Genomic DNA, 27794 nt, shown 5'->3' with positions numbered 1-27794 from the left:
ATGTGCATTAATCAGTATCTACTTGTCTCCTTGCCACTTGGGGATTGGAGCCATGATATCGAGTAGCACTTGCTAAAAGGGATGACCAGGCTTCCCTTCTGTGAACGCGTGTCAATATTTCAGTGTAATGCCTTTATTTATATGTTTTACTTCACAGACGCCTTTTAAAAGTCCTGTGTGCCATCTCAAGCACTGCCTTTAAAAATTTGTACTAGCCCTTCGGTATGTTTTCTCAACCCCAAGTTGACGAGCGCTAGGAGGATCATGCAATATTTCATGCGCGTTGGACATTGACATTATCTTCCATAGTACTATAGTTTGACAATCAATATGACACTTAGTTTCTGTTTCGTGTTTTTGATATGAAATCTTCCCTGAGACAACGTTTTGTAGGAGTATTATGTTTTTAATCCTAGAGCATAGCTGTTTAGGCACTTTATCACCTTGTTGCGGTCCGGGCAGTCTTTTTTCGGTAGTTTGTGTTGTTGCCAACCACAACTCCTGTATTTGATATTGGCGTCCTCTCTTTAGATCGCAATGGCGTTAAAAAAACTGCTTGTCCCTCTTTTTTGTCTCTCTGCGCGAAAGACAGTCGGTGAGTGGGTTCTTTTTGCTGCTCTCCGTCTATTGTCAAAATCAAATTGACCAGCATTTCTATCAATCTTGCAACAATAAAATCTGGCTCCCTAAAACTATAGACCAAGAAAGTTAGCCCTGTGGTCAGTTATGACAATAGAGTACTTACCGAGTAAATAGCTTTTAAATCAATGTGCAATTTGAACGATTGCAAGCAAATCCCGCTCAGTTGTTGAGTGATTACAATGTCTTTAACTCAATGTTTTAGTATAAAACGCAATAACTCTCCCTTTGGTTGCTTGTATCAGTGTACGAATTGTTCCAATGACTGTCAATTTTCTATCAAAAACTTGGTTCTCTAAAAGTTTCTTTCATTAATCAGCAACAGAACTTTTGCACTCCCTTTGCTCCGCTGATTTTCAAATCAGTGAACAAATTTTTTATAATAGCCAGCGTTTTTACTAAAAACCAAAGAAGCCTATAAAAGCCCTGACGAATCCAGACAGGATGATTCTTTCATTCATTTTACCGCTCTTACTTATCTGGTCAACAAACATTGGGGAAAAAATTCAATTTGATCTTTTGATCTTTAGCGCAACCTCTGCGAAACTTTAGAAAGCAAGATTAACATTATGAAATTTTCTTCAAAAGTTTCTTCCGAAACAGTAAACGTCGTCAATATGAACTAGTGCTATTTTGAAGGAGAGCCCAGAAAAAAATTTTCATTAAAGTTATAAAACGCTCTTGCCCTAGACGCTAGTCTTATAGAAAATCTCCTCCATTTACAAACAAGAAGCTGTTTTTTTTAATATTTTCTTTGAGCGCAATTTTGCTGGTCACGGCAAGAGATCTTTGTTGTAGAAGAAATTTTTTCTCCTCCAGTGAATCAAAAACTTTTGATAACGGCCACCAAGTTATCTCTACTTGATTTTTCACAACTTAATAGTTTACAACAGGAGTGTGTTGTTTCCTTATCTTGTAGCAGGTGTCTAACAATCTTTTTTATTGAAACATTTTGCTTTTATCTGTGCGTTAGAATGGCGCCGTTCTGATTTTTCTTTTTTGCTCCGAAGACAAGCTCGTTGAATTTCGGGCTACATGATTCTCAAAATTTAATTCCTTTTTCGAATTCTGTTTTTGGATCTGGGTTGTTCCACTGAACGTTTGAAATCTTTTCAATATTTTCTGCGCAAGTGGGTATTTGAGTAGGAAATGGTTCGGAGTAATAGCTTCTAAATTGGTAGCATCAGAACTGACCGGTGTCAGCGGTCTAGCATTCAGCGTCTGTTCAACAAGACACATCGTGTTTGACAGAACATCTTCCGTGACTGATCGATTGCCCAGCACTGCGTAAATTGCCTTCTTGCAACTCCTAAAAAGTTTTTCCCACACTCCTCTAAAGTGTGGTGCTGCAGGTGGGTTGAATTTCCATCTGATACTTTGTTGAATCAGATGTTCTGCAGTTTGCTCATTTTTCCATGCTGCTATATATTCTGCCTATTCTTTTTCAGCTCCAACGAAGTTTGTCCCGTTATCACTTATCATTTTGACCGGTTTGTCTCTTCGAGCAATGAATTGCATGATTGCGTCCAGACAACTACCAGTGTCTAGTTTTGGTACAGTCTCTATATATACGGCTCGTGCAGTAACGCATGTGAATAGACAGCGCCAACGCTTTTCGTTTTTCCGACCAATCTTTACTGTGAATTGTCCGAAATAGTCACATTCAAGAACACTGTTGATGTGACTAATCGTTCTTCAGGTAGATCTTCCATTACCGGTGCCTTTGTTTGTGCTCTTCCCTTTCGACATCTAATGCATTTGTTTTTGATCGGACTCAAAGCATTTCGTATGCCTAGGATCCAGAATTTGTGCTCAAATCTGCTTCTGACATGTTCAGTGCCTTCTTGATGACTAATCTTGTGTTCACTTTGCAAGAACATTCAACTACATGGTGCTTCCAATGTAACAGTGTTGGATGATTGGTTTCAAAATTCAATTGACTTTTATTTATTCTGCCTTGGTCACAAATAAGGCCTTGCTGGTCAATAAATGGTGAAAACTGGAAGGTTTTGCTGTTTTTCGGAATTTCCTATTCAGCTTTGAGAGATTTGATCTCTTCAGCATACTGTTTTTGCTGCATTAGTCTGAAGATGCTCGATTGTGCAACCTCTCTTTTTTCAACGATTAGTGTTCGTGGTGCCGGTTTGTGTTTTTTAAATACGCGCTGCACGTTTGCCATTGTAGTTACTAGTCGATTGAAATTGCTGAATAGTACCCACTGAAGCATCGGCTTCTTCTCCTCAATCTTTGCTGAGAAGACCATTTGGTTGTTTTGTACGTCTGAAGCAAAAATTAAACTCACCTGTTCAGGCCATTCGTTCTCCGCTTGCTTCAATCAGGCCAGCCCAGTGAGCCGTTCGCTTCCCTTAAGATCGTCAACTTTGATCGCTTGTGTCCCGATGTCAGCTGGATTGTTAATACCACTCACATGATTCCTCTGTGAAACATTAGTTGTATCCAAAATCTCATATAACTTGTTGCCTACGGTGGGAGGTGTGAATTCATTGCAGAACAGTAGTTGAGTCTGTCCAAAAGTTAGAACTGTGAATCTTCGTTTCGTGTTCCTCATTTTCTGTTCTTTAGGTCTCACCGCCATCACTGCTGCCTGTAGTTCCAAGCGTGGTATGGAAACGTGTTGCATCGGTGCGACTCTACACTTTCCGATTACAAATGCTAAGTCTACTGATTATTCTTTAGGCTCGGAACGTAGGTATGCCACTGCGCACATTGTGTCTTCAGATGCGTCGGCAAACACATGAAGTTCACAATTGTCCTTGGCTGTGCTGAAGTATCTTCTATCAATGCTGGTTTCTGCTACTTCTGGAAGCTTCGCTTTCTACCTCAGAAAAACTTCTTCTTCGTTAGGTTCTACTGAGTTGTCCGAATTTTGTCCATTTTTGGTCCAGATGCTCTTCAGGAATCGTCTCAAATGAACTCTGAATGGAGCAAACATTCCAAGAGGATGAAACACTGGTAAAATCAGAGGTAAGATTTTCCTCTGGTTGATTGGGGTCTCAACTTGTTTGCTCGTACCTCTACAAACCTGTAATTTATCATCGGTAATCGTCCACTGAAGCCCAAGCACGGATGAATCTTCCTTGCTGGGTTCTACTTCAACCTGCTTCATGTTGCTGATTGATCTCAAATCTTCTAGGATTGCGTTGGTTACCAGATCGCTGTTGGTGATCTACTTTTTCAGTTCAAATCCATGTTTCGAGAGAAGATGTTGCAGTTGTTTGAAAACATTGGTTCCTTCTTCAGGTATTTCGACTGACGTGATGAAATCGTACAAAAATCGTCCAGTTGTTTTTGAATGTTTTTGCTGCAATTGGGAAATACCATTCTTTTCCGAAAGTGCCTCTGACTTTCGATTTGCTCAGGATCTTCACAAATCCTTTTTCAACATCTGCATCAATTGACTGTTGATACATTTCTTTCAAATTGGGGTCCTTTTGGAGTCTTTGTTCCAATGAGTAGATATGACCAAGGGCTGAGCCGTATTTGTTTGGAAGATTGAGCTCTGGTTCACTCCAGAGCATGCCTACCTCGTACCGCTCGCTTGTAAACTTTGTTGTGCTCTCTAGAAACTTCCGAGCTTGCTGCTCTTTCTTTGATTGCCTTACATAATTTATTTTGGAAGCAAAAGTTTCTATGTCCCACCATGATTGGATATATTCTGCCACTTGCACATCTTCTGTGGAGGCGAAAGGGCAAACGTTTTGACTTTTCTTGCCAGTTATGAGCCCACTGATTACCCGTCCTAGTTCTGTTAAGACGGCGAAAGGCTAACTTCGTGTTCCAATCTTATTGTCCAATGGACGTTGAATTTCGTAACCGTCTTGTCCAAGTATGATGCCTACTTTCATCAGGTTGAATATTCTTTTAGTGAGAACATTCAGGTGTTTGAATTTGTTCTTCAGTTCGTTGTAGTCATATGTTGTGTTTCCCAACGAGATTGATGGGTTTGCAAACGCTTCAATCGAATGAACTTTTGAATATAGTCCCTTTATTGTGATAGGAGTGTTCTCTGTCCTCAAATCTTGCGTCCCATGTATGCTAGCTATGTTCAAGGTAACGTCCGTGCCTTTGGCTTGTAGTTGATCCTTGACACTTTGATCAATGAATGATGCTGTTGATCCACTATCGAGGATAGCGTAGGTAGCCAACCTATTACCACCGCTCTTAACTGATACCAGAACTATTTGAAGAAATCCAGTAACTTGGGTACTCTGGTTGATTGTTGCTCCACTTACGTTAACTGAGTGACTACTCTCGTCCATTTCGTTTTCTGAGTGTAGCAGTCTGTAGTGCTTTTTGATACATCCATCTATGCCGCACGGATAGATTTTACCATCTTTGATTGCATATCCTTTCCACAGACATCCATAAAATAAGCGTTCTTTCACTGCTTAATAGCGATTGGTGACATTCATTTTATTAAATAATGGACAGTTCCATATTTTATGAGTGTTATCCGCTAGTGGACAGTTGTTGTTTTGCATTTGCTTTGTTTCATTTGCATTCTAACTCGCACTAACATTTGACGATTTTTAGAATCGTTTTTGCTTGTTAGCTTTTGATCGATCATCTTCCTGTCGTTCGCTCTTGGTTGATGGCATTCCTTCATGGACAAAAGCCATTCGAGTTAACCTCTTTTCAAGGAGAATGAAGTCGGGTCTATCTTCTTGGCACTCGTCAACGAAGAAGAAACACTTTTCTTTCAAGCTTGGAGGCAGTTTTTCAATTGCCACTTGCAGTGTTGAATTTGAACGCAGGTCGCCCTCATAATTGTATTGCTTCAGTACATTAATTAGGTTGCTGATTGTTATTGAGTAATTAATTATAGCTTTTGAGTCATGCATTCGAATTGGTTGTTGTTTGCGCAATGTGTTAAGCTAAGGTCGCCCAAACTTCCGTCCAAGAACATCCCACGCTTGAGTGCAAAACTCTCCCAAATAGCCCATTCCTGTTATAGCTGACTATGCTTTACCTGTTAACAAGGTTTGCAAGTCAGTTGTATCCCGATGATGAACCGTTACTTTGAATATATTCGACCATTCCGTCCACTCTAGGGGGTTTCCTTCGAAAGAACTCAATTTCAACTTTGCTATTTGACTACTACTGCATGGTTTAGTACATTTAAAATTGTCTTGCTCCCGGGCTGAGCTGGCACGCTCTCCGCTTGGTGACCGTGACTTGAGTACACATTCTCGATTGAAGCTTACCCTGGGATAATTGTTATCAATCATGTTTTTCGCACGTTCCAAACTATAACCGTGCAAGTTGGAGAATTTATCCGAGTAATCGAGCCAACCGGAAATATCTTTGTTTTTCGGGGTTTCCCATTTGAATGGGGATCTACTTCGAAAATTAGCGGCTGCACTATCAACAAAATCAGATGTTCTTGCGTCAAGAGCGTCTTTCTTGTATTCCAGTTTCAGTGCACCTTCTTCTTCAAAACGTTGCATCTCCATTTCCAGCTCTTTCCTTTTCAATTCGAATTCAATTTTCTTCAACCTCAGTTTTGATGGAAAGTATTTTTCTAGAGCCGCAAGCTTTTCTGCCTTCTTAGCTCGTTTATCAGAGGAGGCTTTTGAATTTCTGTCCTTTTTCGGGTTTCCATTTTCAACCGTTTGTTGAGAAACTCCTGCAACAGACTGTGAAGTCTTAGCGGCAGTTGGTTCTGCATAGCTCGTCAATTGTACGGTTTGATTCTGTTGTTCCGTCACATCTGTTTCTCCGTGATTTTATGGTAACCAATCAGCGTTCAATGTTTGTAAGTTATTTAGTCGTTCGGCTTCGTAAAACTCAAACAATTCGGAATCACAAAGAATATTTGCGCGCTTCCGAAGAAAATTTCAAAGAGAGTCGTCAAGATTCAGTAGCTGTTGATAAATGGTATTTAGTTTGCTTGATCTATCGTTGTTCCTGATTAGCTCCTGGCCCTTCTTAATTTTTGCTTCGAGTTGTTTTCGGCAGCTGATAATCTGTCTATTAAAAATGGTTTGACTCTACGACGAAGTCACTTTGTTTGCCCTTTGGGACTGCAGCCTGAAACTCTGAGTTCTGAATTTAAAATTTCCGTGCTGAAAATTGCGGAATTCTTAAGATTTTGTACTTTTGTTTATTTGCCTTCATTAAGCCATGCTATTTGAATTTTAATGCACTTTGCCTAATTGGTTTTGCGTCGATGAATTGCCTGTTGAGTTTTCTTTTATTCGTTGATGACTTTGGCACTTAACTTGTTGAGTTTGACAGCAGTTTGTTTATCACTGTTTGGGTCGGCGGACCAAATGTAATGGCTGCTCTCCTTGTGTTTCACCAGGAAAGTTTTACGCCACCCAGTTCGTTCTGAGTGGTTACAAAATCTCTCCGGACACTTCGTTTATGCATTTTGCTTTTGTAACTGTAAATCCGTGCTGCTGTACTTACCGTTGCATTAACTAATTTACCTTACTTAGTTTTGCACTTTTTGTCAATTGAACTGGGTTCACAGAGCACACAATACTGGGTTTCTGTATGTTTACCAGCTCAATCCGTTTGATGAAACAAATCAAAGGCCAAAAATATGTGAATGAGAAGTGTTATAAAAAATTGGTTTCTAACTTAACCCTAGATGTGTGTGTGTGTTGCAATTTTCGTAGAATACTTACGATTTGAAGATCGGAAATTAGGGCACAGAAACTTGAAATTACTGTTCGAGACGTTTTCGATACAAGACACAAAATTAGACAGAATATTGCTCAAGATAAATTTTGGTATCAAGACACAGTAACAATTTAACAACTATGCTGCTCAAAGATTTGGTTTTGACAAGACGCAGTAACAAATATACTGCTCAAGACTTATTATTTTGAACAATTTATTGCTGAGTTTATGTGCTAGCTCGAGTTGCTAGGCTGACAACACAAAATTGCAATTGATTGTGCGTTCTTTTTTTTGATCAGTTTGTTAACAATTTTTATGCTTACGTGGCATACGTGACTGTTTCTGATTCGCTGTTCACATTTTTCCCGCTAACGGGAAATATAATCCGGATAGAAATAGAACACAGTAATAGTTTTCGTCTTACGCATTTATTTGGATCTGTTTTTATTCTGAGCTGAATTTTCACTTCCTGCGCAATTTTGTTATTCCTTAAGCTCAGCTCCAACATGTAGGATTTTAAGAATAAAACATGCAAACCATGCAAAAATCATTGTTATTTTTTCAGCAGCATGCCGGACTCCCCTATATAGCCTTCCCCGAAATACTTTTTTTATTTCTTTAGAAATTTTTTGAAAACTTTGACGGGCTGATAATAGCTCTTTCTAATGTTTCCAAACCTTTTTCTTTGCAGCTCTTAAAATTGTAAAAGATTTGGAAGTGAATAACATTTCTACAAAATCATTGGATTCCTCAGATGTTTTGGGTAAATGCGCTATTGAAGAGTGTGGCGCCAACCGTACTTTATTGAAAGGCTGCTGATTTTTAAGTTACTTCACTTGATCTGTTCGATACCCTAAATTTTTTTTAAAACCAAAATCAGCAATTCTTTTTTTTTGATCAGTTTGTTAACAAATTTTATGCTTACGTGGCATACGTGACTGTTTCTGATTCGCTGTTCACATTTTTCCCGCTAACGGGAATTATAATCCGGATAGAAATAGAACACAGTAATAGTTTTCGTCTTACGCATTTATTTGGATCTGTTTTTATTCTGAGCTGAATTTTCACTTCCTGCGCAATTTTGTTATTCCTTAAGCTCAGCTCCAACATGTAGGATTTTAAGAATAAAACATGCAAACCATGCAAAAATCATTGTTATTTTTTCAGCAGCATGCCTGACTCCCCTATATAGCCTTCCCCGAAATACTTTTTTTATTTCTTTAGAAATTTTTTGAAAACTTTGACGGGCTGATAATAGCTCTTTCTAATGTTTCCAAACCTTTTTCTTTGCAACTCTTAAAATTGTAACAAGATTTGGAAGTGAATAACATTTCTACAAAATCATTGGATTCCTCAGATGTTTTGGGTAAATGCGCTATTGAAGAGTGTGGCGCCAACCGTACTTTATTGAAAGGCTGCTGATTTTTAAGTTACTTCACTTGATCTGTTCGATACCCGAAATTTTTTTTAAAACCAAAATCAGCAATTTTTAGATCTGAATGACTTTGGATTTATTTATCTTAGAGATACAAGGAGATTGAGCTAAAATTATCTTTTATAATTCAGTTTTTTTCAAAACTTCATAAAAGTGATTTTCATCGTTATTTTTATCGTGAGATCTGTGCAATCCAGTTTCTGTTTGTAACGCGTACTTTTTGATATTTTTGAAGTTTAACTCTTTCTTATTTTGTTGTTGATGTTGTCGTCCTCTGTGTATATCGCAATGGCGTTAAAAAAGATATTTGCTCCTCTTATTTGTCATTCTGCGCTAAAGACATCCGGTGTGTGGGTTTTTTTCCTGCTCTCCGTCTGTTGTCAAAGTCAATTTGCCAAACGTTTCTATCCACCTTGCAACCATAACGTCTGGCTCCCTAAAACTGTAGATCAAGAAAATTAGCCCTGTTGTCGTTTTAACTATAAAGTACTTTCCAAGTAAGTAGCTTTTAAGTCGTTATGCAATTTGAACAGTTACAAACAAAATCCGCTTAGTTGTTAAATGATTACGTTTGCTTTCACTCAGTCTTTTGTTAGCAAACGCATTAGCTCGCACTTTTGTTCCTTGCTTCAGTGTAACAATTGTTGCAATGACTGTCAATGTTCTATCGTAATTTTGGTCTGCTAAAAACTTCATTTATTATTCAACAAAAGAAGTTTTGCACTACTAGCTCCGTTTACATTTATTCAATTTGTTTAACAGCCTGTAAAAGTAATTCGCAGATTTTGCAAATCACTGAATAAAAGTTTACTAAAAACCAAAGAAGCCTATAAAGGCCCTGACGTCCCCAGAGAGGATGATTCTTTCATTCATTTTACCGCTCTTACTTTTCTGGATAACAAGCACTCGGAAAAAAAAATCAATTTGATCCTTTGATCTTCAGCGCAATCTCTGCTAAATTTTAGAAAGCATCGAATACTCTTCAAAAACTTTTCTCCGAAAAAGTAAACGTCGTCAAGATAAACTAGTGCTATTTTGAAGGAGAGTTCAGCAAAAAAATTGATTTAGGTTATAAAAGGCTCTTGCCGTAGACGCTAGTCTTATAGGAAATCTTTTCCACTTACCAAAAACTAGAAGTTGGATTGTCCATAAAGCGGTTTTTACTGTCTTTTTTGGGCGGAATTTGGAAGTATCACGTCAAGAGATCTGTGTTCGAGAAGTAAATTTTGTCCTCAAGTTAATCATAAACTCGTGATAACGGCCAGCAAGTTATCTCTACTTGATTTTTCACAACAAAATAATTTACAACAGGAGTATGTTCCTTCGTTATCTTGTACCAAGTGTGTAACAATCTTTTTTTTCTGAAAATTTGCTTATATCTGTGCGTTTGAATGACGCCGTTTTTCTTCAATTTGTTAGTCTGAAAAATCTGGTCACAAAAGGGCATATTTTTTGACGTTTGCCAGAACTTTGAACTCATTTCTTGCATAGCGTTCTAATTTCTTTTTTCTGATCCGAGGACAAACTCTTTGAACATCAGTTTACACAAGCTCCTCAAACTGGATTCTTTTTCGAATTCTGTTTCTGGGCCTGGGTTGTTTCGCTTATTTTTTAAAACTTTTCAATGTTTTCTGCACATATGAGTATTGCAGTTTTGCGCAAGTTTTCCTGTGCTAAAATGTATGATACCGAACTTGAACTCATATGCCATCATCTGGCATCTCATTTATCTTCCCTTCATCTCGAAACTTTGAGCACTTTTGGGGGTTTGTATCGAATTTAATCTTGTGGTGCTTTGTCACCTTCCTCATCTATAAAATTGCCTTTAATGAAGACTTAGAGACAGCACGGTAGTTCATGTTTTTCTGTTTCGACTAGATAAAATTTCTAAATCTTCGATGTGATAGGGACAACTGTATTATCTTCTATATCCCCCAAAGCTTTTCATTTTTTTTGGATTTGGAATGCAATGAAAACTAACTATTAGCTTTTTTTTCTAATGAACGAAGCGTTCTCTCAATTTTAGAGTTTCAATTGTTTTTTTTCAGATGTAAAACTTTGAACTTAAAATTGGATTAGTGTTAATTTTTTTGCAGAGATTTTCCCGTTGCTAACAGCTACTAAGCTTTTGTCGCTCGTGCTAGTCTGGCTTGGCTCTTCTAGTTGTTCATAGACTGATTTGTTTATAAAAAAATTACTTCTAATGTTTCTACTATCAGATGGTGCCATTTTTTGTTTTATCAATTTTATTCCGAGCATCGCCTCCAACGGGCTGTTTCCGCCATGCAAAATCTTTACGTAGCCTGCGGAAAATGAAGCTGTGCCATCTCCAGCTGGTTTTTCAGCTGGTTCTTAAAAAAGACAGTTTGTTTGAAACTTTTTGTTTTTTCAGCATTTAAAACAACTCATGCGTTCTCCAGATGCATAAGTTCTATTATCGCAACATCAATACTTTTCTCAAAACCCAACGCAGCATTTGATTGCTTAGTAAAACTCTCGTGCGACAAACTGCGGCTATTGTTGTCACAATGTAGTGTTCGCATTTGCAGTTTATTGTCGGTTTGCGTCTATTATCAGCTCTGCCTCCATTATAGTCGTTGTAACTTCTATTTCCCTGTCTAAGTTCTACTAAACCTCGTTCTCTGCTGGGCAAAAAATCATTCTCTATCTCTCCCATCGATGCAAATTTTGTGTTTTAGTTTAACTCCTCTACAATGTTAGACCTAAATTATAAATCCAGTTTAGCATTTGAGCGTTATACTTTGATTTTTTCAGGAATCTACGGCTCATCGCCCTACTCCTCAATTCTTGTGAACCCTTTCAAATGCTGAGCAAAACAAGGCGTACTCTTGCTTCTGTAGATTCCTGGGGTGCGATTTTAACGATAATGCTTGCAAATCATCTAGAAATCACAGCTACTTTTTCACCAGACCGCCATACTCTCCTAAAGAGCCTTCTCCGAAACACTACTCTTTTTTCCTAATTATTTTTTTTGGAAAAATTTTACGTTCTCATCACAGCTCTTTCTAACGTTTCTAGCGGTTATTTTTTTGCAACTTTTAAAATTGTAACAAGCATTGAAAGTGAATAACATATATTTAAAACCATTGGATCACTCGGTCGTTTTCCGTAAAGGCGTTTTTTAAGGAGTGCAGCGCCCTCCGTACTATTGCAAATTGAACGAACTCTTGTTTTTCAAATGTAACCGTTCGTGTTTTTCTAAATTCTTTAGGTTGTTGAGAACCCTTCTGTGAATGTTTACCTTGTCTTATGTTTTATTGCGGGGTTTCTCTGTCCTCCATTCCAAAGTTTGCAATTGGTTTTAATACAGTTCCTTATTTTCCTAAAATTGAATACGTGTTCAGAATGAGAGATTAGGACTGTATTTTTATGCTGTGAGGATTCTAGCTCTATGGTTGCTGATATTATTCTCTCATTCATTCGTCGTGAGTGTGCAACTAAACCTCCAGTTGTTCAACCACTCTTTTTGGGGTTTATTAAAAATTGCACCTTCTTTAGGTATATTGTCGTATATTACGCCCCTACATGAAACGGGAGCTCGTATCTCGGTAGAAATTTTTCATCCATTGAGTAATTTATGTAAGAATTAATTGTTCTTGGAACGTTTTGTCTTTGATTTTGTTTGTCCAAAGTGGAGCCACTAATTTGCAAACAGCTACACTTATCCAAGAAATCATGATGTACCGTAACTAAGTTGATTGAATACAAAGATAATATTATAAAATTCAAGACTGTAGCTCTCCAGCACTTTCAATTTACGTAGACACAAAGAAAGCCTGTGCCATTGTTCCTCACCTATTGCTGTTCAAATTTCAAGTTCATGGCTTCTGTCCTGTTTTCGTTCTACATTTTGATAATTTTCTCATATTTCTGGTCGCCTACAGTTTGTCAAAGTAAATGACCTCCACCAAAAGTCTCTCCGTTCGGGTATGCGACATCTGGTGTAACTTCGCACCACTTCCTTTCCGTTTTCCATCAATAACATGCCAATTTTTCTCAGATGGATCTTTTTTTCTTTGAGTTGCTGATTCAAAATTTCTCATGTGCTGTCACATGCAGTTTTTGCAGAAAGATCGTAACGCCTTACATCAGTGGTCAGTTTTAAATTGTTTGCGTTTTGATGCGTCTAATAATAAGTCTTTAATTTGTTTTTACTTTTCGCAAGTCTAAAAACTGGATGGTGCAGCATTTGACTGCATTGCCTTTATTGAGGTCTTGGCTTGACCATATCGAGTAATTTGAGCTGACAACGTCATATTTATACAAAACTAGCTAAATGCAAAGTTTTTTAAATTTCATAAAGGAAACGTATCTTATTCATTACGACTGCAATAAAGAGAAAACTGTTTCAGCAGAGCCTCATCCTCTGCATCCTTCTTTACGGTTGTTCTTCATCTTATATGACCAAGCTGGAGAAGTTTCAAGCGTTTTCAGATGAATTTTTGCTGATCGCAATTTTGTTTCTGCACCATACTTTTTTCTTTCGAGTATCCTATCAGAAGATATTTGGACATGCTGCTGCTTTGGGAAATGACCAATAAACAAGCCGAAGTTGAAAGTGAAGTACTTAATATTTTCTGTAGACTCTTTCTGTCATCGACTCTTGGTCTGTTTATCTTGGCTAAAACGCAGTTTGCTCCGAACTTTTTTGAACTGCTCAAGCTGATTATTTTTACGTTTGATCTGCGCTGGGAATATTTCGAACTATATTACATAATTTTTCTGGTCGCAGAACTAACTCATTTTATCATCGATATCTCTTGTTCTTACTTTGTGATATTATCATGATATTACATTTGTGATATTACTTTGTGATATTATATTCACATTTGTGATATTAGCCTAATTGTTGTGATAAACTTATTAAATAGTGCTTGTTTGAAAAGACCGGATTATTGTGAGCCCTTTTCGTGAAAGGGATTTTAGAGGCCGGCATATATGGTTTACATAATTGGTGCAAGCTCACTGAATGCCACAATCAAAAGGATACCCTACAAATTCAGAAGTGAATTAGTTGGCAGAAGTTACAGTCTTGGGGGGCTCAGCTTCAACGAGAACGCTAACAACCCATTGAAGGTGTTACAAACTCTACTGAGAGGACAGGGTATACTTGCCAGAAAGCACAAAGTTATAATTTGGCACGACGTTATCAGTAATTCGATAAACAAACACAAAAGCAACAACTACAGGGCCATAAGTGCTGAAAAGTTACTCGAAATACTGCGTGAATTCAGTCATCGAATCGAAGCCGTTGTGTATTGTAGACGTGAGGGAGCCCCTGACATTTTTCGCAAATTGTTGGAGAGCAAAATCACCATATTAGACGTTAAATCAAACCTTCTATCCCATCGCAAGAGTAAAGATTTCAAAGTATTAGACGACCTAAAACAAACCCACCCGTCCACTGAACTTGAAGCCCGACTGCTCTCAACTGTTTGGCGGCACAGAAAGAACTTAAAAAGCCTTTACAAGAGTGACAAGAAGAAGAGTTTGAAACAGTGCAAGCCAAAGAAAAACAAGCCATCAAAGAAGGAGAGAGAAAAAGCGAAACGGAAGAAAGAAACAGCTCAATAGGTAAATTTTGATTGTTTGACTGTGTTGTTGGTTTTTGTTGGAGTGCCTTCGCAACCTTAACTGGTAGGAAGGGGCTCTGACGATTTCTAAACGGTACAGTTATTCGATCTGTTTATCTTTCGTTATAAGCACGAGTGTGTTGTTTGATTTTGATTTTGTTAGAGTGCCTTCGCAACCTTAACTGGTAGGAAGGGGCTCAGACTTTTCTCAGACTTTTACGAAATTGTATAAATACAAGTGCCTTCGCAACCTTAACTGGTAGGAAGGGGCTTGTACTCTTGAACTCTTGTACTCTTGAACTCTTGAACTCTTTGAAAATGGGAGATAAAGCTAGAACTCAATCAACGAAGTACCCATGTGGTACCTGTAATCTTGAATGCAAAGATGGATCAGTTTCGTGTTTTAAATGTGGTTGCTGGTACCACGCCGGTGATTGTTCCGGCATTGCTACAAGTGTCCTTAGATGTCTGCAAAAAACTTCAGGGCTTATTTGGTTGTGTAAAGACTGCGAAGAAAGTGGTAAAAAACTCCTCAGAGATGGACCCGATGATATAAATGAAATTGGCAGTAAGCTAGCCTGCATACAAAAGCAGTTAACTGATCGACAACTGAATGAGAATAAGCTTGAAAACACAGTGCAGAAATTCATTGATGAAAGAATGTTGCATATTGAACAAAAGCTTGAGAACAAAATCAATTTAGTCATTGAAAAACAGCAGCAGATACCGGATCAAATTAAGACATCATGGCAAAAAAGCAATGTATCGACTCCCATACCAAACATGAAGAAAATAATGAAAGAAACTCTACAACAGCAGGAACAAGAAAAGGAGGACAATGAAAAACGGGAGAATAATCTGGTACTATTTAATGTTCCAGAAAGCAAACTCGAAACTCCCAAGGAAAAAGAAAGTGTGGACCTACAAGTCTTTCTTCATTTCTGCGAAGAGGGCTTAAGGATTGATCTGGACGAAAATCAAATAGAAAAAGTTATACGAATTGGGAAAGTTAGCAATGAAGGCTCACCAAAACCGAGACCGCTGAAAATTGTCCTCAAAGAGAAAAGGGATAAAATTAACATCTTTAGATCATTGAGAAATTTGAAGGAATCGCATTCGACACTCCAACTGATCAGTGTTTCTCATGACTACTCAAGACAGACCCGCGAAAAAATAAATTCAATGATTGAGGAAGCTAAAAAGAAGGACGGAGACGACTCAATAAACTACAGATACACAATTAGGGGAACTGCAAGTCAGCTACAGGTTCAAAAACGCCGCAGAAAAACGGTTTCAAACGCTGCTGCATCTGGCTTCTGACTAAAATCTATCAATATCTTACTATACAATGTAAGAAGCTTGATCGACTTGAACAAAAGAATTAAATTTGCTGACTATGTATACAGACTTGATTTCGACGTTTTACTTTTAACTGAGACATGGCTCACTGCTGAGATAAAAAGTGCCGAACTGTTCCTTCCCGATTATGATATTATACGAGGCGATAGATCAACTGAATCAGATGCGTCTCGTCACGGCGGTGTGCTGGTAGCTGTGAAGAAAACAATCAAATCCGAGGAAATTAGTGTGGCTGAATTACCCTTATCAGTTCAATCTTCACTTCGCGTTACCAAGTTAATTGGCCTAGAACCTTTTTACATCGCAGTTCTCTACAACCCTCCGGCGGGAAGCAAATACCGGATATCTATTAAGGATTTACAGAAGTTATTCCGCTTCCTTGAGGAAACGTGCTGCAAGCGTCTCCTCTTATCCGTTGACTTCAATATGCCTCACACTAACTGGAGTACATATGATTCTGCCAACGATTATGAAAATCAGATTGCTTCGCTTCTGTTCGATATGAATTTAAAACAATACATCGATTTCAATACAACAAAGAAAAGCTGTCTTGATCTTGTGTTGTGCAATGAAGATTCAATCATCAATGATACAACTTTGTGCGGAAATCTTTCTCGGTTTTCGGACCATTTTCCCATCACAATTAATGTGTCCATTAATAGTAAAGTTTCAGAAAATTCATCAACGAGATATTTTAGCTACTGCAATTGTGATTTTGATGCGTTGAATGAGGCTATTATTGCCAACCCATTCAAGCCGTACTGCTATAGCAATGTGGATGTTAACACGAATCTCTGGTATGAATGGATATTTAAACTGATCGAAATACATGTTCCTGTTCGAACTAAAAATAGACAACTACTGCCTCCATGGACATCAGCAGAGACATCCCATCACATGAACAAGATTAAAACTGAGCGAAGAAAACTACAGAAAAAGGGACTGTGTACGTCTGAAAAACTGAAAAAGCTCACTGAGGAATGTAATCAATTGCAAATAAACGATAGAGTCGAGTACGAGCAAGAGCTTTTTGCCAGCAGACACAAAGGACGAATCTACAAATATTTGAAAAGCCTGAAAAAGGATAGTCTACCACCAGTCATAAAATCTGAAAACTTGAAAAGGGAAGCTAGCACAGATCTCGAGAAAGCAAACCTTTTTAATAATTACTTTGCTACGGTAGTGACTGATGACGGTTATGAATACTTCGAACCAAGTGAACAGCATAATTTTGGGGAAAATGACATCTTAATTACGGAAGATTTAATCAAAACAGAGCTAAAGTCACTTAACATCTCGAAGAGCAGAGGTCAAGATTCGATACCACCCTTATTGTTTAAAAGATGCGGGGGATCAATAGCTATGTCCCTGAAAAACTTGTTCTGTAATATCAAGCGATTGCGCAAATTTCCATCTGCTTGGAAGACTGGTATTGTCAGTCCGATATACAAAGATGGTGACAAAAGAGAAGTTTCGAACTATAGGCCAGTTACTCTATTAAACATTGTCGCAAAATTATTTGAAAAATTTATCTTTGCACCACTCTACACTGCGTTTGCTGATCGAATAAGCAATTTCCAATTTGGTTTTAGGCCAAGACGTTCTGTTGTACTACAATTACTATACAGTTTGTCTCATATTTACTCACACTTGAACTCGAGAGATTCTGTTAATTTTTTTATTTTGTTTGATTTCTCCAAAGCGTTTGACAAAATAAAACATAGTATCCTGATGAAAAAGTTACTTCAAATTCCCATCTCCAAGGCTTTATTCGAACTGATACAAGACTATTTATTAGGAAGAACACAGAAAGTGCGAATAGGTGACCAGCTATCAAATGAGCGAACTGTAACATCTGGAGTACCACAGGGATCGGTATTGGGACCATTATTCTTCCTGATATACATAAACGATCTCCCCAATGCTGTTTTCTCATCGTTAGCCTTACTATTTGCTGATGATTTAAAACTTCTTTACAATGGGAGACCTGAACAAGAATCCTTAGAAAAACTGCAAACGGATTTACAAGCCCTTCACAACTGGAGTGTGCAAAACCATCTACTATTTAACTTGAAAAAATGTTCCATTAGCGAATTTCAGTACGGTAGAAATAAGAACACCCTAGAAGATTTTTGTTTTATTATGAATGGAAGAAATTTAAACCACAAAAGCCTTGTTCGTGACGTTGGCCTGTTCATGGATGAATCACTAAACTGGAACGAGCATGTGAAAGTAAGAGTTGGAATGGCCAGAAAATCGTTCTTTCGGTTGAGAAGAAGTACGTCCCCGATCATTTGCACCAAGAGTAAAGTCGACCTATACCGATCAAAAATATCAATGTCGATGCTATCTGCGTCGGAATGCTGGGAACTAAGAAAAACGAATTTCGAAATAATTGAAAAATTCAATAAAAAGGTTCTGAAGTGGATTTGCGGAAATTTTGACTACAAGGATGCTTTGATCAAATCAAACTTATTACCACCACTCTACATTAAAGTGCTTAAAGACCTTCTACTTTTCAGTAACATCTTGGAAGGAAGGTACAATGTCGACTTTTCGAAAGAATTCAACATCACCAACAGCGGTAGAAGGAGACGTGTTGTGCTTCCAGACACTAGATTTGAAATACAGAGGCAAAATTTTTGGTATAGGACTGGATTCAGAATAAACGTCGTGCAAAGAGCTCTTGATTTCTTTAACCCGGAGAATCTGAAGAACAAACTTATTGAATACATGTGGAGTTATTTTAATAGACATTGGACTGAAAACAATCCCTGTACTTGGATTTTTATTTGTTTATGTACAAACTGTCGTGCCAATCCTAGATTGTAAACGCGGGGTGTGATTCCCCAGTGGCATATCCACGAATTCATAATAATAATAATAATAATAATATCATGTAAAAATTGTCGCTCTCAATTTATTTTGATGACTATTAAAGGCTTTATTTCCTATTTTGGAATTGAGTCTTTTACTACTGCGACTAACCTTCTAATGTTGATTTTACTGGAATATAAAATCAACAAGACTGGCAAAATTGAAACTACTGCCCCTATGCATGTACATTGAGTTATATGATTTGATGTACCTTTCCGCACTGCAAAAAGGAGACTGCGACGTAGAGATCAGCCTAAAGAGTGACAACTCAAATGCTGAGCAAACTAGACAAGTACTTAGGGGAGAGTTCAAAACCTACAAAAACCGCTTGAATAAAACTAACGACAACTTTTTTCACCGGACCAAAGCACTCTACAATCAAATGATCAGAAAATACAAAATCTATGGCCAATACCGCAACAAAGACAGGCTACTGACAATTTACTGGAATTTCTTTAACAGATTCTTCACACCAGACAATAAATGCACGTGGAGGATCCTTTGCAGATGCGGAAGCTGTAACCCCATGAGCAAACTAATAACGACTGAAAATTCTGACTGCATCAACAGGCTGAAAACGATCGATTAGGGTTAGGGACCTAACCCTAAACCCTACTCTACTACTGCTAGTACTACTAATTATTATCATACTGGAAGATTACAATGTAACTGGAAGATTACAATGTAATTTAGTTCGAAATATTTCCAGCGCAGATCGAACTTAAAAATAATTAGCTTCAGCAGCTCAAAAAAGTTTGGTCCGGTACCCTTGCTTTATTAGCTCTCAAACGTTTTTCAGATATGGATTTTGATGATCGATCGTTAGGGTCAAGCATGACTGAGATGGGAGACTCTATGGTGCTTTACAGTAAATTGCATGCTCTGCATAATGCTGGACTTTCAGAAAGTGTAGACATATTTGTTACTTTTTGTCAACAAAAATTGTCTCTTCTACCAATCTACCATAAATTTCTCGCCTTACAAGGTATGTGGGTTTAATTTTGTTCGATATTTCGGATCTATTCCGTTTGTGCCCCCCTGCAGCTTAGTTGGCGAACATTTTGGCACCCTCTCAGATGCACGTGCCATATTTGTACATCATGAATTACTATGTAATGGCACGCGCTCTGTAACAAGGGGGCGCATAACGTACTGTGGGGGGAGGGCACAAACGGAAAAGATCAGATATTTCAGCTGTCCGGGGGGTTGCGGCCACGAAGAGACCGAGTGGATAGATAATAAAGCGACGAAAACTATTTGATTCGGCGAAAAAGAGCATAATTTCTTATGTTTTTGTGCTTTAATTTAAACCAATCAGATTTGGCCAATCCAATTAAAGCTTTCGGCTCGGAACCTCAGTTTTGTTCTCCTTCGGCTCTGTGCCCGTTTGGCTCTAATTCCTAGCACCGAACTATTATGACGCAACGATCATTATGCCTCGCCCAAAGGAAAAGACGGCCTGTGATGCCTGTGACTCTTCTTATCCTTTGTTAATTGCTTTCGAGCGAAGCTTGAAGCAATTGTTGTAGTGTTTTCTTTTTTGTTCAAAGTTTTGAAAGAACGTGTTTGGCTTTCGATTGGCTTTAACGTCCTTGACTTTTCGAACTATGGGTGATCTAAATGGCTTTCTTTCACAAAAGGATTACTTAATTAAAATTTTGTACACCTACTAGAAACAAAGGTCTGGGACGCCTCAAATAATTAACTGTTCGACTATCAGTTTAATCCGTACTGTTAAAGCATCGTTTATGAAGTAGTCGAGCACTGTATAGTGCTACTGGATCTTCAATATAATCGACGAAAACATACCGAGTTACATTGATCGTTTCGCTCTGCCTCCTGGGATGCTTCATCCAACTTCCCACGAGTTGGAGCTACGGAACGCGGTAAAAATGTCGAACCTCTTCTTATCGAAATCATAAGAAAACGTTTTGGCAAGTTCAAAACGATCTCAATGGTATTGAACAGTGGGTAAACGAAAATAAAATGAAATTAGCCATGGACAAATGTGCAAAGCTGAGCATAAGAGGTCAAACACAAAATTACGAGCTTATGGGCACTAAACTAGAGTCATCCAAAGTCATCAAAGATCTCGGCATCTATGTTTCGCATGACCTGACGTGGAAGACACACATCGAAGAACGACTGAAAAAAGCGAACAAAGTACTCTACCTACTTCGACGAAACATAGCTCTTCAACTAAGACAAGAGATCAAGCTCGGACTCTACAAGTCACTAATTTTGCCAGTACTCTTATATGGCTCTGCATGTACAAATCCGAACCGAGGTGAGCTACAACAGCTTGAAAGATTTCAAAAGAAAGTAGTCAAATGGATCCTTGGACAAAAAGTCATGCCGTATCCAAATCAACTGAGACTTCTTAACATACTACCACTACCAATGTTCATGTAACTAAATGACATTCTACTTTTATCGAAATTGACAGAAGACGATAGCTTTTTACCAATGCTGAAACAAAATTCAGAAAAAGGGAGAACAAATGAATTATTCAAGCTCCCGAAAACCAGAACTGAAAAGGCTAGAAATGATTTCTTTTTCCGTACATGCAGACTAGCAAATCGAATAGAAAAATACATTGAATTTAATACAAAAAAGGCCTTAAAAATCGAGTTTTAACTTTCATGTGGAAGTTTGCAAACGAGCGATTCGACGAAAATAACTTCTGTAGCTGGCATCTATGCTGTGACTGTCAGATCTGCAGAAATAATAGGACAATTTTCTAAGACGACGACTGGGACGAAAATCCCCTCAGTGAAAACTGTAAATCCCCAACAACAACAACAATACGAAGCGGTGAAATGGCATTGAAATAGATAAATTTATTCTAGAGGCAGCCGGGGTGTCCTCATGAATAGAATTGTTTTTGGATCAAGTTCACTTGACTGTTGTCTGAAAAGTGGTATCTGCAGTGACAACATCAGCACATCGGTGATAGCGGTGTCATGTTTGAGTCCGCACAAGTCGGAAAAGGAAAAGAAATTTTTGGCATATCAAGTCGAGGCGAACTGTGGACCGGAGGACGAGATCATCATTTGGCACGACGCTATAAACTATAGCCTGACAAAGCCGCCTTGGAGGAGGACTGCACTCTCCTCTACCCCTGTCACAGAGGAATTAGTTGAGGAAATGAAATCCTTGGAAGTTAGCGTCAGAGGAATTGTCCACTGTCAGCACCAGACAAGCAAACATTGCTCATTGTAAGCAAACATTGTACGTTCTGCCTGCACTACCGAGAGACAAAGCAATTTTTGGAAATCAAATACTGAAAAAGAGACGAGATGTGCTGGACGAGGGAGTGCGAAGGGAGAAGATAAAAATCCGGAATTTCAATCTATTCAATGATTGAACAAAAGTGGAAGTAGCCGAGAATGCAAGCTCAAAAACTAGTCAATCATGACTAGGATCTGTCAGCATTCTTGAAGTAAATACATGAAGCCTGGTAAATTTTGAGAGAAATAAGTTAGCAAATGCAATTATCGCTGGAAATTACGTGATTTGACTTTGCGATACGTGGTTAAAGGAGGAGATCTCGTCATCCGAATTAGTGCTATCAGACTGCACTATCTACAGATCAGATTGAAATGTGGAAGCGAATAAGAATGTCCACGGTTGAAGTTGAATAGCTGTCAAAAACATTATTCAGTCTCAGCAACTTCGGGAAGAACTACTGGACTCAAGCGTATTCTGTAGGATACGTTTGGATAACTATGAAGTGACAGGTGTAGCCTTTTGCAACCCACCAATGCAAAGCAGATTCAGGTATGAAGACGGGGTTTGATTTGATTGTCGAGCCAAGTGATTTCAGCTTCCCAGATGCACATTGGAACACTTTCAGCAGTGATTTTGAGAAATTTGAAGAATATGCTGAGACAAGCTATAGATTTCCAAACTTGCTCAATCAATCTGCTTGATGTTGCTCTCTATCAAATTTTTAGTATCCACGCGAAGAGAAATGAAATGTTTTCAGAAATCTTTGATATCTGAGACAATGAAGTAATCATGCTCTCTTTGGAGTGTCCACACTCTAAACAGAAGTTTTTTTTCGCAGCTTTGGAAAAGCTGATTTTGATGGCATGAACGAGACCACCATAATAAAACCTTTCGAGCCAATTCGCCACACGAACATCGGCCAAATGAGTAAAGAACTCTATCAACATTGCGAAAGGATTATCGAAGCATGGGTTTCACGTTGCATGCGTCATCGACCAAGTCGCTCACCCGGGATCAAACCAAGCAGGTCAATCTTACTGAAGAATCTTGAGTCAAAGAAGCAGCTACTGTGAGAGAAACCATCGAGTTATATTAGGATATTTCGGAGGATGGATGACGTTGAAGTCGAAGTATGTGAGGTGGATTGAAACGAATATCAAGAAGTGCTCACGTCTTTCAAAAACACTGATCGTAATCTGAGATGGTATTAGCGTTAGACATAAGGAAATTGAGGGGGCCAAATGGTCTCCGTCCAATATCCCTTCAAAAAGCAGCTCGGAAAACCAGTGAAACATAAACTCTACCAGAAAGGAGATATGGGTAGGAAAATAGGAGAAAACTGAAGGCCTGTGTCCTTGCTGAATATAGGCTTCAAGGTTTTGAAGTGTATATACGATCGATTGTATAATCATTTTCCTGGCATATTGTTGCAAAGCAGAACAGTTTTGTACGGAAACGCTCGGTAAGCACAAACATGTTGAGATTTCTAAAGAAGGTATGCCACGTGAGATAAAAACAGTACATACGAGATCGTGGCCTTTAATTCAGATTTCTCCAAAGGATATGATCGGGTGCCTCACTTGAACGCCTGGGGAAAGTGAATCAATTTGGTACAGGCGGATGCCTTCTAGAGGTGCTGATTGACTATTTGTCAAATCGGAGGCAGGTTGTGAGAGTGGATAATGTCACATCAGTGGGATTAGAGAACACAAACTGTACTCCTGTGTCCTCGCTTGTTTTGCATATTTATCAACCACCATCCAGACTTGCTTCGGTTCTCCGAGCGTTTCTTTTCTGCGGGTGATCTAAAAATCCCTGCAATCGTCAAAATTTCTGCTGATATCCAAGCTGACCTATAGTCTATATAAAAGGGGTTTGAGAACAAAATGGAGCTAGCTGTAATAAATGTCTGAAGGTACCATTCAGAACAGGGAAAGAGGAATTGTTATTTAAAGGCAAGATTCTTGATCTTAGTAAGGAGTAAGAGATTTGGCAGTCAGTGAGGACTGAAAGTGGAGAAGTCCCGTAAATCACAGATTAGGGAAAGCAGGTAGTAGAGTTCTGCATATTCTTCGACGGATGTGGTTTTTGCAGTTAGTCGAGAAGTGAAGCTACTGATTCTTCCAGTGTTTCTGTATGGAATGGCATGTGTGTCAATGAGAAAAATGACATCAAGAATTTGGAATTGTGGGTGACAGGCGAGAACTCCGACTATGCCACGCAACTGAACACTCTAAAGCTGCTGACACTGATGATATTCATGCAATTAAATGATATCCTAGTGGAGATAAAAACGAGTCTCTGATGTCTTTAACCTGAAGAAGAGGAGAACAGAAACGGCGAGAGGTGAATATGTATTCCGTGCATGCAGAGTTCTGAACAAATTGCATCATCACATCGACATATTGGACACGAACGGACTGAATTGTATAATTGAGGCAATGTAGAAGTTCTTGGAGGAAAGGTTGTTAAAAGAAACAGCTGCACTTAGTGCATCTTCTGTGGCTGAATCGAGCGCATCTTCTGTGGCTGAATCGAGTTCAGAAAAAAGGACTTCTAGAGTGAAGATTGGGATCACTTCCAACTCAGCTGTAAATTCTCAACCACAACAACAATCGAAAAGCTCAGAGGATAACCAAGGTATCTTTGCAGATAAAATTTTCAAATACAGGCAAGAAATACTCAAGTGTTATTCACAGAAACGGGGTGCTTTCTTATGAAATATACCTGCCAACTTTAAAATTGAACGAAACTGACAAAGAGACGGCAGATTAAGATATTGGAATTTTCCTGATGAAACCTCACCATAAGCCTTATCAAATACTGAACTATATAATTGTTAGGATCTCGGAATTTTGAAGGCACGTCATCATAAGTATTGTCAAATAAATAACTATTTAATTGTTAGGTAATCTAGTTCACCATAATTTTTCATCTGGAATTTTAGAGTGCGCTAACATTTGTAAAGCCAGAAGTTACTCTCCACATTTATCTAATGTAAATTTTGATTGTTATGAATCTTTAACTCCTGAATAGATAGTTACTGAAAATTTGATTTCGATATATGAATTGAAAGCGTAAACAATTAATTATTGCAAAACTAACCATCCTTGAAATTAGAGAAAAGAGGAAGCCCATGCCTGCCTTACTTGAAGATAGGCCAAACTGCTCAGGTTTTTCCGAATAACACCAACCTAAAGATTTTACCAACCACACACGGTATAATACACAGTGACAGAGCATCCAGTTTTGCACAGTCGACACAATGTTTGCATCAACAATTTGATCCAATGCATGACAGCTTAAATAAGCAAATGAATCATCACGACATCAAATGTCAATACAAGAAAACATATCATCTTTGCGCTGTTTTTGTGGGTAAGCTTTAGACTTAACTAACCTTGTGGCAGTTTGGCAGACTCGCAGCGCCTTGTTCTGGATTCTCACCCGGACTACGGACAACTAAGGCCATAAGTAACAGGTTTACATCCCTAACAAGACGCCCTTGTTGGTTTTATGCCGGTTTCTAGTGCCTACTACTATTTGTTTTGTGTTCTATACATCACTTCAATTTTTGAGAAACTTCATCGACTCTTCAAACTTAGTTACATTTTTATTATCTCAGTAAATTTATCACAGCAATAATTTGTTCTCGATCAGTACGTGAGAACAGATAAACAGACATCTGAGACCATGTTAAATGATATTCAAGCAAGTTGGAATGCGAGAAGTGAAAGAATTTTCTTTAACCCAAGTCAAACAATTTTTGTTAATTAATTACTCATAAAGAAACGGATCATAAATGGCGTATGCTCAAGTAACAGTCGAACCTATCAGTGGAAGTGAAAAAGAAGACTTCAAGCAATTCGAGCAGTTATCTCGCATCTATGTAGGAGTCGCAGCACTCGATCCCGGTTAGGCTAATTTCCTACAGCTACATCTTTGGAACAATGCTGTGCGATTCCTTCAGAATGTTCCAGCGGTGACTCGACGAGAACTGAATATCAGCTTGGATGGTCTGTGAAATCATTTCTGCAGTTTGCAAGTCCAAGAGGTACCCGTACGTAAGCTTAAAAAAGAAAAATTTGATCCAAACAAGGATATACGAGAAAAAGTTCTTGTAGATATACAAAGAAAAGCAATCCGTACATATCCGAAGCCAAATCTTCAACGGTTGCCCCAATAGATCCAGCAGCCACCGGTGTATTCTCGCAAGACGCAATATAGCAATTGGTGAATTATACAGGAAGTATGATTATCCAGAGCACGGATTAAATGAAATCAATGAATCAGTATGGGAACACTTAATTAACACCCTATCAAATGATCTTAATATCTCAATCAGCTCTCAAAAAGCATTTTACAGATCATGCTAATAGACTAGAATCAGATTCAAGAGGAAATCATACAGTTGAAGTCATGCGAGATTCTTCAATAAGTACAATTTCAAGCTTTCAAGATCAACAGAATGCCCACATGACTGATAATTTCCTGCCAAATTTTCAAGAAAACTTTTGAGGAATCTTCTTGTGGATACTATAGCTAACATTATCGACCCTTTAGTAGTTTCAGAGGAGGTTACAACAGCTCAATCAGGCACTTGTTTCACAATTAAAATATGCAACGCAACGTTTTCGAGGGCAGGCACCTAGGTTTAGAGGATAATGGGCTGGAAACTTCCAAACGACCAACAAGATTCTTTAACTGTAGCGACAATCAACCACCCTACCCATCTCATCAACGATATTTCAGTTCTTCACCTCATATTTCAATTCTCAACTCAAATCATTCAATGCCTAATGGAACCGATATACAAACTCGTACAGGACCGTACTTGCCTGTTATCCGCAACAGCCTGTTATCTTGGAATAATTTGTGGGTATCCCAATCATTCAGCATTTGAATGTGCAGCCAGAAATCAGAATATAGAACGTAATCAAAACTTTCCCTTCAACAGTCAAAAACTAAAGAAGCCATTTAAGGCACATATTTCTTCTATATGCACTAATACCAATGGATGGATATACGCTACCTTACGTAAATTTTCGATATGCGCCTCAATTCTCATCTTTTCGTCGAAAAAGAGTGCGATAATTTACCACAAATTGAAAAAGAAACATCCCTTTCCACTGTCAAGATGGCAAGCGATCAGTTTGTCATAATCGAATTTGAAGTTTTAGTACCTTTCAAATTGGGAAACCAAAGCTTCAATGAATTCTTTCGTCTTAAAATCTTCAGAATCTATAATTTTGGAAATCCTTTCTTCACAAAACATTATTCAAAGCTTCACCAAACACATTTTTTCAGGAAACAGATTTTGCTATTGGGCGTTTCATAGGTTTTAAATCTTCTTTTGTCTAATATCATTAATCATCTCATTGCTAATCATTGCTCTCAAACGAAATCTGTAGCATTTATGTTAGTCTTGTGGTCTGTTTTGTTTTTTCGCCTGACCGATTTTTCCTCTGAGTTATCAAAATTTCGTCCTCAAAATGGGTTAACCTCGATAAAAACCTCGATAATCAGGTAAAGCCTGGAGGGCGTTAAGTCGTCTTAGAGCTTTACGCCTTACCAGTTGCTAAAATGTGATACATCAAAACTTGAGGAGACAGTTTCATTATGTGAAATGCGGTTCTGAATCTTAAATCTTTGCCCCCCCCCCCCCCCCACCACCCTAGTCACCACCAACCCCCCCCCCCCCCCACGCCCCGAGCGCACCACCAGTCCACCCTCCTCCGCCTGACTGTATGGACCCCGCTATTCTAGCATCTCAAAGCCGCAGCTGGGGGCTACAGAAGCCAACTGGTTGTTTGAGATCAGTTCGCCCGACGTTAGTCGGTTTTTTTGAAAGCTAATTATCTAAAATCAGGTATCGAATAATCCAAATGTAGAAATTTAGACCCGAGACCCCAAATTTTTATTGAAAAAATTTCATTTCTATTTTGACGTTTGAATCTAGTTAATTGCTCTCAAACGAAGTTTGTAGCAATTATATTAGTCCTGTCGGTCTT

General features: G+C 38.4%; 2 protein-coding genes across 4 annotated transcripts in view; one reads left to right on the top strand and one right to left on the bottom strand.

Moving 5' to 3' along the window:
* The window catches only part of LOC142337517 (uncharacterized), a 320572-nt gene that overhangs the window by 136077 nt on the left and 156701 nt on the right, over positions 1-27794 (bottom strand). The gene's annotated exons all lie outside the window — the stretch shown is intronic.
* The window catches only part of LOC142337520 (anaphase-promoting complex subunit 7-like), a 36134-nt gene continuing 21923 nt past the window's right edge, over positions 13584-27794 (top strand). Inside the window, exons 1-2 of the mRNA XM_075386804.1 lie at positions 13584-13614; positions 19352-19537. Of these exons, the coding sequence (XP_075242919.1) occupies positions 19354-19537 (184 nt within the window). The 5' untranslated portion in view covers positions 13584-13614; positions 19352-19353. The remainder of the gene's footprint in view (positions 13615-19351; positions 19538-27794) is intronic.

This window comes from Convolutriloba macropyga, chromosome 4, assembly GCF_964194025.1.
Source record: "Convolutriloba macropyga chromosome 4, txConMacr16.3, whole genome shotgun sequence".
Classification (NCBI taxonomy): domain Eukaryota; kingdom Metazoa; phylum Xenacoelomorpha; order Acoela; family Convolutidae; genus Convolutriloba; species Convolutriloba macropyga.
The sequence above is the reverse complement of the archived record's forward strand: the minus strand, read 5'-3'. Positions and strand labels throughout refer to the sequence as shown.